The 17,048-nt window shown below is 43.8% G+C and overlaps 1 protein-coding gene across 2 annotated transcripts in view; it reads right to left on the bottom strand.

The window, feature by feature from the left end:
* The window catches only part of XPO7 (exportin 7), a 90,170-nt gene that overhangs the window by 4,217 nt on the left and 68,905 nt on the right, over nt 1-17,048 (bottom strand). For both annotated transcript variants that reach the window (XM_080796506.1, XM_080796505.1), the window contains exons 12-25: nt 16,504-16,697; nt 15,745-15,850; nt 13,190-13,325; nt 12,610-12,683; nt 11,374-11,454; nt 10,380-10,443; nt 9,900-10,008; nt 8,844-8,950; nt 6,388-6,476; nt 5,539-5,646; nt 3,248-3,330; nt 2,821-3,035; nt 2,179-2,317; nt 236-396 (exon numbers count right to left, since the gene is read on the bottom strand). In XM_080796506.1, coding sequence (XP_080652632.1) covers nt 236-396; nt 2,179-2,317; nt 2,821-3,035; nt 3,248-3,330; nt 5,539-5,646; nt 6,388-6,476; nt 8,844-8,950; nt 9,900-10,008; nt 10,380-10,443; nt 11,374-11,454; nt 12,610-12,683; nt 13,190-13,325; nt 15,745-15,850; nt 16,504-16,697 — 1,666 coding nt within the window. The remainder of the gene's footprint in view (nt 1-235; nt 397-2,178; nt 2,318-2,820; nt 3,036-3,247; nt 3,331-5,538; nt 5,647-6,387; nt 6,477-8,843; nt 8,951-9,899; nt 10,009-10,379; nt 10,444-11,373; nt 11,455-12,609; nt 12,684-13,189; nt 13,326-15,744; nt 15,851-16,503; nt 16,698-17,048) is intronic.

The raw sequence follows: 17,048 nt of genomic DNA, 5'->3' as shown, positions 1-17,048 counted from the left end.
AGGGGTTGGTGTGACACTTGGAAAAGCAATTCAGAACTTGTTTTTTTCCAGATTTTTAAAACATCTGATGATTACGGCAAACTCAAAATCCACTGCAATTTTAAGGCATGAACTTCGTTTCGGCAGCATGAGGCTGGTGAGATGGGACTCCCCATTTTGCTTGCCCTTTCCTCTCTCACAGAGGTTCTTACACTGCAGGACCCCCACACTGCCGCCTGATGCTCACGTTCCTTACCTGCTGGATCATCTCTGGATGCTGCTGCATGATATGCAGAAAGCGGTCACTCTCCTGGTTCAGGGGTGTCGTCCTCTTCTTGGTGCTCCGTGACAGTTGCTTAAAGAGGTATGTCACGATGTGGTCTAGGCAAGAGCAGCAGCCTGTGCATACCATGGTGTCTGGAAGAAAGAGCGCAGGGGTGGATTAGAGCAGGGGTATGGGGCTGCTGATGGTGACGTGGGCAGCTCAGGGACTGCCGTTAGCTGAGCTCCAGTAGAGGCAGAGGTAAAAGAGGTAGAAGTACCCCGGCAGACAGGGAACTGTCCCCAGCTCAGACAAGGCCTGCGCTTGGGTGCTTTCTGTTGACTTCTCACCCTGATCATATAACAAGGTCCAATTCTAAGTTTGAAAGTGAGCATGTGGTAATAGACAACACGCATTAATAATATTGACATTACTGACTCAATGTGGTGTAGATATATGTCTTCTGCTTCATAAAAAATAACGAATAATTTACATACAGCAAGTACTTCTACTGTGCCAGATATTATGCTAAGGACTTTATAGATATTATCTCTAATTTATCCTCTTGAGAACTCTGGGAGGTAGTTGTTCCATTTTAACAAATAAACCAAAGTTTGGAGAGGTTATATGACTTGCCTCCAGATCACGCTGCTCAAAACTGGACAAGGTGTGATACGAATCCAAAAGTTTGAGTTACTGGGGGAGGCCATTAAAGCCAGCTTCATACAGCTTCCTGACATGTCGAGTTTGTTAGAGATACTGTATCCTTTATCTATGAAGCATTCTGCAGGGAGCATGGTGGGCCTGGCGGGGGTGGGGGAGCTGCAGACTCGTCTACACATTTTACAAAGGGGACACTGCAGCACAGCTTGCAGACAGAGCTCTGACGAGGTGAGCCACAAGCCAGAGGACAAAGGGATGAACCCTTAAAAGAGTCAACCCTTCTGTTTCTGTTTACACAGAGGTCCCTCAATTTTCAAGAAGCTATAAAACAGAGCAGGGTCGGAGCCCTTGGCTGGACTGTCCCAAGTATGGGTCTGCACCCTGCTGGACATCAATGCCAATCAAAGCAGGGGCACGGAAGTGTAACTCACCACAGCAGGCAATCCGAAAGTCATTCTGTGTGCACTTGCAATATATTGTGATTATTTTACAGTTGACTTAATCTTCCTATTTGTTTTGCTCAGCTTAATATAAAAAAATGTATTTTGTTCTCTGAATACGTGCATACCTACTGAGCCTGGTCAAAGGTAGCCTAGGACAAAAGAGTTGGCAGGAGCCAGGTGGAGGAGGAGGAAAAACCCATGCAGCTGCCTGCGGGAGTGCCTTCCACAGCCTCCCTGTCCTCGGGTTAGAGCATGAGGGCCCCTGCCTGGTCTTCGGATTTGTCCCGCCCACCTCCCTCTGGCTCCCCTGTACCAGTGGGTCCTCTGCACCATGTGTCGGGCGTCGGGCTTTCCGGACTCTCTCTTGCCTGCGGGTGCTAGTACTTGCTGTTCCTCCTGCTAGGAAGCCTCCCAACTAACCTAATGCCCGTGCAGCTTTCTGGCCCATCGTTTTTCATCAGTGCTTTTGGCTAGCCTTGTTTTACCCCACTTGCTCAAAACCAGGAGCGTAGGTGTTCTTCCTGACAGCTCTCACAGCACTCCCTCCTCAGCCCCACTGTGGTGCGTAAGTAGGTAAGCGCAGTAAACAGGCACTTGTCGACCTGTCTGTTTCATCTACCAAATAAAAAGCTCCTAAAGGACAAGGGCTGTGGTTATTAATAATTACTGTATCCTTACTGCCTAGCACAGTGCTTGGTCCTCAGGATAGGGTCAATAAGTATTTCTGGATGAGAATATATCCATGAGTCATACAAACATACACTTTTGGATACAAGAGCAAAATCTTCCCTTTCTGTTAAGAGGTAAAAAGCAACCAATCCAGGTACTGACCAAGTGCAGTAAGTCCTTCAGAAATGGAAGAGAGAATATACATGATGACGTGAGGTTCCAGGCTTGCAATAAAGTTCATGTGGTCCTGGGTCAGGACTTCCAGTAGTGAATAGTAAGACTGGCTGAGCTTGGGGTAGTCCTGTGGGAGAAGAGGACAAAAATCTGCTTAGGCACTGTGCACCTCAATATGCAGGGAGCAAGACTTTTTCTTTCTTTCTTTTTTTTTTTTTTTTTTTTAAGATTTATTTATTTGAGAGAGAGAGCATGAGAGGGATTTAGTACTTCTAAGAAATGAAAATAAGAGTGGGAGACAGAATCTCAAGCAGACTCCCAGCTGAGCGCAGAGCCTGCTATGGGGCTTGATCTCATGACCCTGAGATCAGGGCCTGAGTTGAAAACAAGGGTTGGATGCGCAACCGACTCCGCCATCCGGGCACCCCAACAGGGAGCAAGATCTTAAACAAAACAGCTCAGTTCCCTTCAGATGGGAAGACAAAAGAGCTAGTTAGAGTTAGCTTATAGTTCTCCAGAGAAACATTCAACCACAGTGTCAGGCAAAACAACCAAAAAGCGAAACCCCAAAACAAAAACACCTGAATACGATGAGGGGCTCAGATCTTGTCAACAAAGCTTAGTGCTTACCAAGAGGTCACTGTGGGGAATGGAGAGGAGCAGCTTGATGAAGGTCTGGAGAGCGTTGTCCAGGGCATCATCTCCATAGAGACGGAAGACTCCAAAATTGACATAGCTCCCACTGAGGGCTGCCTTCAGCATGGAGAAGCAGATGGAGATGCCCTTGAGCTTCAGTGCATAGACCTGATCCTTTGGGACCTCTCCTAGTGTCAGGATGCGATTGCCTGAGTAGACAGACATATGACATGTACATGTGTAAAACCACATTATTACTAATAGTTTAGGTCATCAGCTCAACCCTCCTACTGGGAGGCCCTCAGTGCCAGCTGGCCTTATAATACCATCCTGGCTGGCGCCAGGGCTCGCCTACACTGCATACAGTGTGGTGACTGAGCTGGAATTCCCTCCCGGGGTTATCCTCCTCTAAAGCACGTACCATACATTGTTATCATCTTGCTGGTTTCTCTGAAGAGTAAGATGCCATTGGGGGAAGAGACATCAAATTGTAGTCGCTGGGACCTGAGCAGAGAACACAGAGGCAGAGAAAGTCAGAGTTATGCTGCTGGAAGACTACGGTACTCAGGCTCTCATCGGAGTACCCTGGGTGATTCTTTTTGCACTAAGATGTGCAGATTACCTATCCTAATGCAGAATAACCAAGTCAAAGGTATTAGCCAGTGACAGAGCTTCTATCTTGAAGACTGACATGCTAGACTCAAGTTCTGCTTCTCAAACTGAAAACATTTACAAGAAATGGAAGTGAGGCAGAAGATGAAACTACTCTCTTAAAATTCTCCATTTTGATTAAAATATGGCTTCTGCAATAGTCATTTCTTAGAAGTACTCAATCATAGCCCTTTAGACATTAACCTGCCTTTACCTTTATAGCTTCAGTGGCAACCAAGGGAGGGTACAAGCACTGTTACCCCTTGATAAGAAGGAAAGAGGCGAAGGAACTGGCGCTGCTACCAGAGAAAGTGGGTGAGGCAAGTGTTTTAAACAACTTGAGCTCTGGGTTCCTGACTGTCCCCTGAACCAGAGCCCCTCTTTGCTTTGTGCCACCTTTTAATGAGCTGCTAGTTGGGACTTTTACTGACTGTAGTTGGTTAAAGCCTCAAACTCAGAAATCCTTCTTGACCCTTCTTTCCTTTCCTCCCCACGTTGGATCCATCAAGGTCTAGTGCTACATAACATGCCCCGAATCTATCCAATTCCTCTACGTTCTTCTGCTTCCACTACCGTCCCTCTACAGTTCCCTTCCTCACATGGTAGAGGGATATCTTTCAGTACTGTCAACAAGATCACTGTGATCCCGTGCTTCAAACTCTTCGGCAGCTTCCCGCTGGCACGAGAACGCGTGCGCCTTCCTCACTGCTGCTGTACTAAGTCACCACAGGACTGGGCCTCCACGTGCCTTTGACTCCTCCCCTCCAATGTCCTCCCTCATCCACCGTGCTCCAGCCAGTGCATTTTTCTGTCTCCAGTCCCAGTGAGCTCATCCCGTCTGAGGGCTTTTGTAGCTGTTTTCAGCTGTAGGCTCCTCTGGTGTGGAGGGTGGTCTTTTGTAGTTGTTTTCGCAGTTTAGAATGCTCTCTCCCCTTATTTTTGCAGGGCTATCAGAGTCTCTTTTGTCGTTCAGATCCCAGCTTAAATATCACCTTCTCTTAGAGGTTGCTTCTCTGACCCTCCTTACCTTCAATTCCTCTGTTTTATTAACTTTTTTCTTCACAGCACTTATCACTATTTGAAATGATTTTCCATGCTTGTTTTACTATTTGTTCTCGCAGAACGTAACATCTAAGAGGGGAGAGGTTTTGTCTGGCACAACAGCTAGGAAAGTGGCTGGCAGAGAGTAGAGGCTCTAGGCTCTTTGAGTACTACCTACCCCCTCACTAAAGTAGTTTTAAAAATTAATTTTCTCAGGGTGCCTGGGTGGCTCAGTGGGTTAAAGCCTCTGCCTTCAGCTCAGGTCATGATCTCAGGGTGCTGGGATTGAGCCCCGCATCAGGCTCTCTGCTCAGCAGGGAGCCTGCTTCCCTTCCTCTCTCTGCCTGCCTCTCTGCCTACTTGTGATCTCTATCAAATTAAAAAAAAAAAAAACTCTTAAAAAAAATTAATTCTCTCAGGAGTGCCATGAGGGGCAGATACACAGACCCGGAATTCTAGTGAAGTCAAGGGGGTGGATTTTTCTCTTCTTCCATCCCTAAATTCTTGGGCAAATTTAAGATTTGGTATTTTGGAAGTCTGCCTTACTTTCTTCTTAAGTAAATCATTACTCATCCAGCTGCACTTTGCCAAACAGACACCTTTCTTAAAAATGGATATTCTTATATGTCTGGCATCACTCTCAATTGTCTTTTCTGAAATGTGAACTTATGAAATGTGGTGGACATGACACCATTACTAAATGTTAACTTTTATATGTGGGCGGGGAAATTGGAATACAGGTTGCCAGATTCACCTCTCATAAAAATGGGTTATTTTAAAAGACTCTTTCCAAAGTGACTTATTTCCTGAAGCAGCTACGACTTTGTGTGGCTGGGACACCCTTCTTCCAAACAAACAAAAACATATACACATTAACTTTTAGAGACGTTTTTCAAATTCTGAAAGCAGTGAATCTTACTATCTTCTACAATCTGCCCAAAAATGAGAGAAAATCTCTTGTTCCAGAGTTCTCTCAGATGAAAGGGCAGTCGATCTTTTGAAAATCTTCATCCGGCTTACCTGTTATGAACTAATTCAGCCATCAGCTTGAGCACAGGAGTGGTACAGGCTGGATCATGGTACCATAGCTCAATTGCCCGCTGGAGAATTGGCATGTAGGATGGATATCTGTAAGTGAAAAGCTAAGGAAGAATTCTAAATCCAGGAAGGTACAGAACCAAAAGTAATCTCTCTGCGCTGGTTAAGCACAAACTATCGAATGAAAGTCTACACCTGCCTGTCTCCTGCTTGCTAATCTTGTAGTCTTTTTCACCCAAAGGTGCTACAGTGACTGTGTGCTCCTGAAATTGTAATAAGCATGTAATAATGCACTGCCATTTACATAATGACTTGGTCCCGAAGAGCATAATGTGTCTCATATTGTTAATTTATCTTCTTTTCCCTTCTGTGACATGATAGGAAATAAGCTATTTCTGTTATATAACTATTGGAGAAACAGAGGCATTCAGCTTTGAAAGGATTTGTTCAAGGTTATGAATTCAAGGTTGGACTTTCTCATTCCTAGGAAAGCTATCTTTTTTTGGCAGACTGAAATGTCTCTTTCTCCTGACTGAAGCAAACTTCATGTGCAGCAGTTCCATAGGCATTTATACCTGGGACCCAGAACAGAACGTGGGAAACGACCTCATTCGTTTGCCTGTCTGTCTGACCCAAGCAGGCAGCCCTCTGCCATTAAGCCACTGTGGAATGGCAGCTAACAAGACATAGGGCAGGTCTTTGGGGAAACCCTTCGCCTTCGTTGCCTCCCTTATCCTCCCCCTCCCTCTCCCTTTCCTGATGACTCCACCGCCCATCCGCACTCCAGTTAGGGCTTTCAGTGGCAGACCTTCCTGGTCTGTATTAGGATACATCCACTCAAACAGCATCATGAAGCTGGTCTTGGCATTGAAGGCGAAAGCTATCCCTCTCAGGTCTCTTACGAGGCCAACCAGAGTTCGCTGTAGTAGAAGGCAAAAATATATTAAAATAGAAGAAAAACCAAACCTATAACCACTTTGGTGGGGATTTCACAAATGTTAATAAAATTCTTCTACCACTCAACAAATACTCCTTCCCAGATATTCTGAACTGATCTCTTCCACACTAGGATGTAATCTTTTTCACTTGGAAAATTAGTTTTGGAAGCTTGTTATATACAAAAAAAGCAGTGATTCCTGGTCCATCACAGCAAAAACAGGTTGATAAAGTTTTAAAACTTTAATTAAATTTAAAACTTTAGTTTTAAAACTTGACAAAGTTTATCACATCACACTGATGTGATAATTCGTTACGTAAAAAATGGAAAAGCAAAAAAGCTTGATTCAAGAAGAGTTAGAAAAAAAGAAGAAATGGCCAAAACGTTTACACAAGAAGGGGGAGAAGGAATATATATCCTAAAGGTTGGTCCCACAACTAATTACAAAGGCCCCAGAACCACAGGAAATCAACTGGAGACCCTGCTGGGAAGAGGACAAAGAAGCCTACAGGTTACCCGCCCCTCTGGCTGGGGTGCCTGGAAATAAGACTGTCAATCCTGGAGCTGTAAAGGACACTTTTATAGAAGAGACTGCAGCCTAAGAGGTCAGATTTGCCCAGCATCACGAGGCTAGGTGGCAAGAGGGCCAGGGTTAAGACTCATACCATCAAGACTCCAAATCCAATGCTCTTTCTCAGTAGAACTTTTACTTGTCCTATGGGCCCTGAACAGCAATAAAACTGCCTTGAAAAACTAATAGTCATCACTAGGCTCAAGGACATGGCACATATGGATGTCCTGATTCATTGGTCAAAAATGATCGCACTTCTGCTAACATAACAGCCTATTTTAAGCGAAGTTCTGTTCCTAAACTAATACATAAGCTGTTTTCAAGTCTAAGACATGGTCACTCTAGAGACTTATTACATGAAGTGTAACAAAGACATGGATCATGCTCGTAGCTCATGGCCAAAATAGTTCTTTTCATAAATTTTACTTGCTTTGTATGGAACTAAAGTGATGGGGAAAAGGGCGGCTATTCACTATCTCCCTCAGTTATCCCTGGAACCGGCTGGTATTCAAGCTCAAGTTACCGCCACGCTCCACACTAACAGCTTTGAATGGCACATATCTCAAGACACTGGTATAAAGAGGAGAGAGAGCTGGACAAAGTACTGTTGCTCTCTGACTTCCCTGATGATTTGGAGACAGAAAACTGAGAGCCTTTCTAAAGATGAAAACAGAATTTTAGAATATTAGGTAAAGCCTGGCATTTTCGGGACCATAGTCCTGGCTATTCCGTGACTGTAATTCAGCCTCAGTGTCATTATGAACACTGCAAGAAAGTCCTACAAATACTAATAACCTAGTGTCTTCTGGTTTTGGTGTAGAGACCTATATAGTTAAGGAGAACAGGTGTGTGTGAACATGGGGAGAGCAAAACCAAGAAATAATCATTCTGAAAGCCAAAATCAATAACTAAAGGTAACTTTAAAATTCCATATATATGGAAATTCACAAAGCCTTCTAAATGACTCCTGTCATTTAAGAAGAGATCTTAATGGAAATTAAATAATACAAAGAACTGAATGATAATGAAAACATTACATATAAAAACTGTAGACTCTGGAAGCTTAGAGCATAACAATGTTAACATACTTAATACTATTCAACCGTACAACTAAAAATGGTTAAGCTAGTAAATTTTACTTTATATGTTTTTTTTAACAATTAAAAAAAACCCAACATCCAAAACCAACATGTGGAATGATATACCTAGAGGTCTAGAGGGACAGTTATAGTTTTAAATGCTTACATTAGGAAAGAAGGAGGGCTGAAAAGAAGAACAATGGAGAAACCCCAAGAAAAAAATGAAACAGAAAATACAGATACAAGAGTTTAAACAAAGCAAAAAAACCCCCTATTTTTGCAAAGACTAATAAATACATCTCTGGCAGGACTGATCTAGAACAAAAGAAAGCACTAACAAGCAGTATTAAAAATGAAAGGGGAACACAACACTGAAGATACAACAGAGATTAAAAAGGTAATAGGAAAACATATAAAATAACTTTACGTTAGAAATAACTTTACGTTATTACATTTGAAAATGTAGACAAAAAAAATCCCAAGTGCTGCTTAAGAACACATTTTAGCATAAAAATAAAAGACTTTATAAATCTACTGGTTCTTCTATCTCAAAATCCCAGGAGTCCAAGAGGTTAAATACAAAGTGAAATCAGTGGAAAATGTTTGGATGAGCATTATTTTCTGCAGTGCTAGCTAATCTAGTCTCTGTCAGGGGTTGCCAGAAAGCAGAAGCTGGTCAACCAGTGGGTGAAGGACTCACCTTTGCCTCTTGCTCGTTGAAACTGTTAGTGCTAAACATCTGGGCCACAGCCTCAAATGCTCCCGTGAGTGGCAGCATGAACTGCTCGTACTGATCTTCATCCTCTCCTGCAAGGGAAACAACTAGTCTGTGACTCCAGTATAAAAAATACAAAGCTGTGTACGCAAGGAAGAGAAGATAGTATGACAGGCGAGCAGACCCAAGAATAATTCAAGTAGGCCCCTTTACCATATACCCCACGGGTATTATTAGTAATTTCAGAATGAAATGTAAATAGATCATTTTTAATATAGAAGAAGGCAGAAATCATCCATTGCACGGACGTCCACATTGTTTTTCGACACTGAGCCACAATACCAGAGACTCAGATGTGTATAAGATACTACATTTTTATCTACGTCTCCTTAAGTGAGAGCTAACAGTCAGCTAAGGAAGGACTGAGTCTGGTGTATGAGAACCTGATGAGACTCATACTTGAATCGGGTGCTTGTGGAGGCTCTCTTCACGCTTCTCTTTTCACCCATCTTCCAGAAAGCAAGAAGGTTTTGTAATGTTATGTGGTAGGATGAAACTTAAATAAGCTCAAAATGAGGATGACAGCACTAGGTCTCAGTCATTACGTTAGTTGACCCAAAACTGCTAGTATCACAGCAGAGCTAGAAAGGTTCTTCAGCCCTGTGGGTTCACACATGCTAATGAAAGGAAGATTCTGTTGATGGTCTTAGGTGGGTTGTGCCTTCATTTGTGGTGGACGGTTTACCTGGCCAACAAGATGCATTTAAGACTCTCAATTCTCCTAACTTTCAGAGAAGAAATATGAATAGGTTTTAAACCCACTGCACATCAGAGGAAACTTCTGGCACATACTGTTCTTCTCTTCCAGTTACAGGGACCATGATAGCGTGATGTGTTCTTGGTGAAACCAGACTTATTTCAGAGAGTTCTGTCACTGTTGAAACAACAGGAAAGACCTCCCCCACATCTAGTTTTCTGTGCTCAAGTAAGAATTGACACCGCGCCAGACTACCACCAAGCCTCCAGGGTTTACTGCAGTACCTAAATCCACCATGAGGAGGCGCCCAAGTGCTGTGTAGAACGTAGTCCGACACCGCATGTCTGTCAGATTGGACTGATTGTTAATGCCCAGAAACGAAAAGTGCTCGCTCTATTGAAAGAAAAGAAGACAAGTTAAAAAGGTAAAACATGGGCACAGGCAAGCCAGGAATTTCAGAGTTACTGAGCCTTTTCAAGCTAATGGCTATCTCGTCATTCTTAAGAGTATGAGTTGTTGTCTACAACTAATTTATCTTTGCATGAATAGTAGTAGGTAGCGTCATCGTAACTCCGATCACCCCGCTCTCAGGGAGCCGCTCAGATGCCCGTGAAGTGTGATCTGGCGGTGTGAAGGGAGTCGGGGAGCAGTCTCTGGCTGGGGAGGCACTGTGGGCCTCAACTGAGAACATCTCCTGTGTATGGCTGCGGAGGAAGCGCGTGTGGCTAGCAGGAGAGAGCCAGGAAAAGGAGCGAAGCACTCACCGTGTGATTGTTCAGCATGAACTGTACCGCACTAAGCTTCACCAGTTTCCTTACACTGCTGTACGTGAAGACAAAGAGAGAAGGTCAAGGAAAGTGTGTGCAAATGAGGCACCTATGATGCAGAATGCAGCTTTCTAGGATAAAGTAAGCAGTTTCTTTCCTGCCTTTGACTTCCATACCCAGATTCTCTTATTTTCCTTAAACACTTGAATATGACACCCGCCAAATGGAAAAAAAGATGTGTTCTCTTCTAAGCGGTATTTAACTGATCAATGACCGAATACCCATACCAAACTCCCATCTGTAAGAAAAGAGATAAAACCCAGCAGTTTCCCCCAAGAATCATGAATATCCTAGGGTAGCTTCTCTCACTGGGGCTTCTAACAGGGAATTAAGCCCTAAATCCCTGCCTCAGGCACCCACTGTGTGTGGTGAATAAAGTTCTGTCCTATGCATTTAGAATGGTACTAGCTATGTACAATCTTTGGGATGACTGAGAAAAAAGTCACTCATTTTTATAGGGTTTAGTCTCTTGCAGACCCCTGCTTATGGAAGTCTGTCTCAGAGCAATTCAAACTTTATGGCAGACTTAGTCCAAGTCAAGTCAAGAAGGAGTGCAGCCACTACTTTTACTGCAGAGCTTGTAATCAGGTGGCTTCTACCAAAAGGCTGACAGACAATCAAGATGGACTCTGCATCAGGGAGGATGCAAAAATATTGGCTACGGAGTGTATACTGATCTGCTGGGTGTTTCTGGATCTTAGAGATTACCAGGGAGAAATCTGTAGAAACTGTCGTGGGGTGGCTCACATTTGGAGTCTGGAATTATCCCTGGATTCTGTATGGGTACTGCCTTTGGCTCCCAGGAGAATGGAGGATACCTGAGCACACATGAAAACTAAGTGAAAGTGGAAAGAGCAGGAGGGCATGATTTCTAAGACTGTGGCAAGCCACAGTTCCTGCTGTGCACAGAAGCCGGCTTAGAAAAGGATATCCAATGGAGAGGTCATTGAGAAGCTGTAGTGTCTTAGAAGTGATCGGTTCACAGCGGCCCCAGTACTTCAGGTTGGTGATGCTGGAGGACAAAAAGAAAAAAAAAAGCAGGAGATACTTTTGATTTGCCTGGTTTCCTTGAGAGTTGGGAGAAGAAGAAAATCATCCATCAAGAGTCACCACACATCTGCATCACCAATTCACAGACATCACAACCACAAAAAATGGGTATAAAATCTCCGTACTTACATTTGGTTGACTAGAAAAATTATCCTTCAGATAATCTTCACTACTTGGTTCCAAAGCTACACTGGCCCATACCCAGGCCCTTGGAATTCTGGGGCACTCCAGGGCTGATTTCTGCAGCAAGGGTAAGAGATTTCTGCGGCAGTGATAACATGCAGACGTATGCAATTCTGCACCTGCACCATCCACTGTCAGCTGCAGAATTCTAGTAGCCCTTGCTTCCGGGTTCTTGGCTGGCAGAGTCCTTTAGACCCCCTTTGTTTTGTGCATCTTAAATTATTAACCAGCTCATGGATATGAGTGTTTAGGATTGGGATGGCTGGAAGGGGGCAAAATGTCACTTTGCACACAGCCCTGGGTAAAATATTTGGCTCCTAGTGTGTGCTTTGAGATACTGAGCTCCTAAAAAGGGGAAAATGTGAACAAAGGGGCAGAACTTAAAAAAACAAAAACGAAAACAAAACAAACGCAAAAGGGCCAATTAGGAGCTCCAACTTTGAAGACAATTCAAATAGCACTCCATTTTGCAGATTCAAGACTCTCAAAGGGTGTGATGCTTCGTGATAGGAAAAGCCTGTTTTAAAGTGAGGCTCTCCTCCTTGAGAGAGGGGCACCTAGTGGAAATCAGCACCAGAAAGTGAATGCCCACTCTGGGCATCCTTGGGTGATTGGGTGAGAGGCTGAGCACCAATCATGGGTGGGAGGGAGGTCCATTTTGCTAATGCCATGACAGGGTTTCACCGGTGATTCCAGAAGCTAGAGATGAGATTCCACATGAACAAAATTAAATCCTTGCCTGTACAAGCCTGGAATGCTCTGGGGCCGGGCCATATCTCTAAGCACAGCTTGTCACACACTCAAATGCACAATTTTCTGACGCAAACGATCAATGCTAGAATACCAAGGCACTGGCAGCATAATGCCAAGATCACATTTTACAGTTGCAACAGGATCGCAAGGGACTCTTGCTGATGGCAAGCCAAACACTTACATTTTTCCTATGAAGACGCTCAGGACCATGGTCTCATCATTCAAGCAAAGAACTTCTGAGAGTCGGCGGTACAGCTGGTGTTGTGTTAAGGGAAGAGAAAGTAATCAGAAAATATGGATTAGAAAAATCACATTCCAACATTGTTTTTTGTCCTTATTCAGGGGTAAGATGTGGGAAGAAAATGGACAAAAGTGTAGGGGAAGTCTTTGTTGAAGGGGTAAACTAGTTTCTAAGTATTACTTGATTCTAGAGAGATGCTGAGCTATCTTACCAGTACCCTTCACCCCAAGATGACAAAGACTGTCAAAACCTTCTGCTGTTCTGAACATCAGTTCATGTACAGAGACTGAGAAATGCCAACATTGAGACCACCAGATGTTTTGACCAGCCATCTGTTAAGCACATGGAACACTAGAGAAATGGACCCAATTCTTGGATGAACCTCTCAAAATTCTACAGATGAAGAAGAGACATCTGGACCATCCTGACACTGTAATCTGTGTCTGGACTGCTATCACGTTTCTCAGCAATTCTGCAAGCGTAAGTGAGAACCAAGTGGAGCCAACCGAGCGCCTGTTACCTTAGAGGATTTTTGCACCTGGTCCCCAATGTAGATCTTACGAAACTGTTCAAAAAAGCTCAGCATGGCCAATTCTAGCTTCTCATTACCCGCTTGAGCCAGGCGAGAATCTGTTAGGTTCATCAGCTGGAGCACCCTAGAGGAAGAAGAGCAATGATTCTCTCAACAGCAGGATATCCTGATCACTCTAGAAAATCCAACCTACCCTCAAGTAGGCCTCTATGTCTCCTCTCCTTACCCATCCTATCTGAAAGGCATTCTCTGCAGGCTCAGTGCTCTGCTGAGAGAACAGAATTCTCCATTTCTGCCCCACAGGAACCACAGCGGAAGAATGAATATGAGCAACTGGTTGGCTGTTTAAAAGTTCCAGTCCACCAAGACTAAAAACTGAGGCGGAACTAATAGTTGGCTTAAAAATAGTGGGAAAACAAAACAAAACACTGGCACCGGGGTTATGACCTTCCTTGAAACTTCTGTGAGACTGTAAGTAAAGCAGTTTATTTCTGAGTCCCAGTTCCTCATCTATAAAATGACGGAGACTGGACTAAGCCCGTGGTTCTCAATCTTTTTTTCCCACAGAGCCATGAAGGGGATGGACACATGAAGGGCAATGTCCACAGGCAGGTAAAAGTTCCAGAGACCAAGAGCAGATATGCTACCCGTGACTTCATCCCTTTACCCCCTCCCCACACCCCTCCCCCCCAAAAGAAAGCATACGGAATGCAAGTGTGTAAATACTGGATGAATAAGAATGTTACTGCAAGAAGAGTCACTTGTCATTCTGATGATGTGAGAACAGGTAAACTATTCTTGATATATAATGAGTGAATAAGACTCAGGCATGATGCTGTAACACTCAGTGTGAGAACCAGTATACAAGACACTCTCTAAACTCAACTTATATTATGACACACATGCAGTATCACACCAGGCTGCCGAATCAGATAGCTTATTAGCCTTCATCCTTATCAAATCTTTGCTGAACTCTTCAAAAAATGCCATCTGTGACATGCCATGGAGATTTTTGTCAGGTTTAAGGCACCTAAGGGCAGATGGGCATCATCTGATAAGAGAAAAATGGGGATTTTTCTGAATAAGAATTATGGACTGAAATGTCTAGGAACCAATCTATTCTAAGCCATCATGTTAAAATGTGTTTATCTCTAAGGGGAGCATTGGAAAGTTCAGAACCCTTCAGGGTGGCAGTTCCCCAGGGTTGCAGTCTGTTTGCACACAATTCTGAAACACGATCTATCCTTCCACCTGCATTCTGACAGGAGGGTGCAGCGCGTTGTCCAGGGGCTACTGGACGTGTGACACCATGACAGACTGGATGCAGACGCAGATAAGAGAATCCAGCTGACTTCTGAGCCAGACATTAAAACAAAGCCACTTTCCTCATTAATTTTTTTGAAAAATATTTAAAAAAACACTACTTATGCTGACATGTAATGGGGCTTATTTTTAAGTGAATAAATTTAAATTTTCTCAGTTTTACTTTTCTTTTTTTTTAACAAAAAGATTTAAGTCCTCTCTCCACCCAATGTGGGGCTCAAACTCAACGCTGAGATCAAGAGTCGCACGCTCCACCAACTGATCCAGCCAGGAGCCCCAGTTTTACTTTTTAATACAAAAACTATCAATAGCTATATTTTATAAACAGAAACTCTTTGAGATTCTCAATACTTTTTAAAAAAGTAATTTTAAAAATACTTCTAAATACCTTTTTAAGAAGGTGAATAGTCCTGATGAAAAGGTTAGAGAACCTCTGTGGCAGAGTATTAAAAAATCCTGCCTTTTTATTCTTTTAAAGATTCTATTTATTTGAGAGAAAGAGAGCACAAATTGGGGGGAAGGGCAGAGGGAGAGGGATAAGCAGACTCCCTGCTGAGCAGGGAGCCCAACCCAGGGCTCGATCCCAGAACCCCAAGATTATGACCTAAGCTGATGGCGATACCCAACCAACTGAGCACCCAGGCAACCCAAAATCCTGCCTTTTTATTTCTATGTTAGGTGAATACTTAGAAATCGTTAAATGTTCATTTATAGGTTTTTAGGAAGATGGATGAGAATTACACAGACACAAAATAACTTGAAATCCTCTAGGTGGAAAAGTGTATGTCAAGAGATTTGAAAGGCTGTAGAAACTCTGTAATTCCGTATTTGGGGATACCCGAACCATATTTTCCTCTTCGTCTTACTCTGCTATGGAAAAAGCACTCCATATTTCATTAACTCTGAGATACTGTCCTTAAAACTAAAAGCTAATCCCTATTCTGGTTTTCCTAATTGTGTATCCATCATTTCCTTGCTGAATTACTATAAATGTTTTTTCAGTAAAGACTGTAGGTAGAATTTTTGCTGTATTTATAAAATGTCTAAAGCTGGACCTGTAACAGTCCTTCATTTTCTGGGCACCAGCTTCATGAGATTATATTCTATTGACAGGGAGGAAAGCATTAATAGAAGCATGTCAAGTTCCTGTGACGTTAGGACCCAAAAGGAGGGGTCTCGGTCAAAGCTGTGAAATGGAGAGACTCTGTGAGAGCACCTACCGACAGACGAGCTCGCCATCCATAGCATCTTGCTCGTCAGTGCTGGCAAAGGAAACCCGGCCACCGATCACTGCGCCAATGATGTATACCAGCCACGTCAGCCGTCCTGCAACAGGAAGAAGACCTGTTAGTGTCCCCTCCAGCGGTCATTTCATTGACGAAATCTCCTCATAGCGAGGTGTGTTTCTTACTAGGAGCTTCTGTAATCTTAAGAACAGTATGGTAAAGCCATAGTGTCTAACTTTTCTTACCCTGCTCTGGCAAGGGTGAAGCCAAGGGGGAAATTCAGTAGATAACCAACAGTCCCCTATGAGACAAGGTCATTATTTTTAGAGTCCAGTACTTTTTTTTTCTTTTTAAAGATTTTATTTATTTAACAGAGAGAGAGAAAACAAGCAGGGGAGTAGCAGGCAGAGGGAGAGGGAGAAGCAGGCTTCCCGCTGAGCAGCAAGCCTGATCCAGAGTCCTGGGATCCAGGACTCTGGAATCATGACCTGAGCTGAAGGCAGACGGTTAACCGACTGAGCCATCCAGGAGCCCCAGAATCCAGTACTTTCTTGGAAGTTAAAAACACATCCACCTAGACACAATTTCAGCTACTCTCCCCTAGCCCTGTGGCATTTATTCATAGTATTCTTTTGTGCAGATGGAGGTGATGTATGACTGAAGAGTCCTTTCGGGGGGCAGGGAGGAAAGAGAGGTGGCAGTGAGTGAAGGACAGACAGCACCACTTTTCAGGCCGCAGCACTGTCCACTCACCTTCCTGCACAGCGATATCCATCGGGCTGGCACTAGCACTCTGCAGCAACTCCTGATAGGACTGGGCGGACTGGTCAAACAACTGCACGAGGAGTGCACATGTCTTCTCGTACTCACAACGCCCGATGGTGGACAGCTGGTCCAGCTGCTGCTGCACCAGGCCGGTATCCTCCAGAGGGTCTTCCAGGCCATCCCTGCTCCCAAGGGAAAAGGAAGGTGGCTCTCTTAAAAGATACCATTGATTTCCCCACTATGACACCTCTCGTTCTTCTGCATTTAGCCACCGTTTCCAATGGCAGAGGCCCATATCCCAACACTACCTTTTACCAAGAAACGTATAATATAAAAAGTGGGAAGACAGTGGTCACACTAAAGTCATCTTCTTTAGATACACTCTTTGAGTTGGTCTCTAGCTTTTGACCTGAACTCCTGCTCCATTAACATTTGTCTGCCTCAACCCCCTCAGTCCTTTGCTTCTTACCCCAGGAGCTCTTGGTTCTTACTCTCTTGCTTGTTCTTGGCTCTAAGTACCTTTGGGACTACAC

Source organism: Martes martes (assembly GCF_963455335.1).
Source record: "Martes martes genome assembly, chromosome: 2".
Lineage (NCBI taxonomy): Eukaryota > Metazoa > Chordata > Mammalia > Carnivora > Mustelidae > Martes > Martes martes.
The sequence above is the reverse complement of the archived record's forward strand: the minus strand, read 5'-3'. Positions and strand labels throughout refer to the sequence as shown.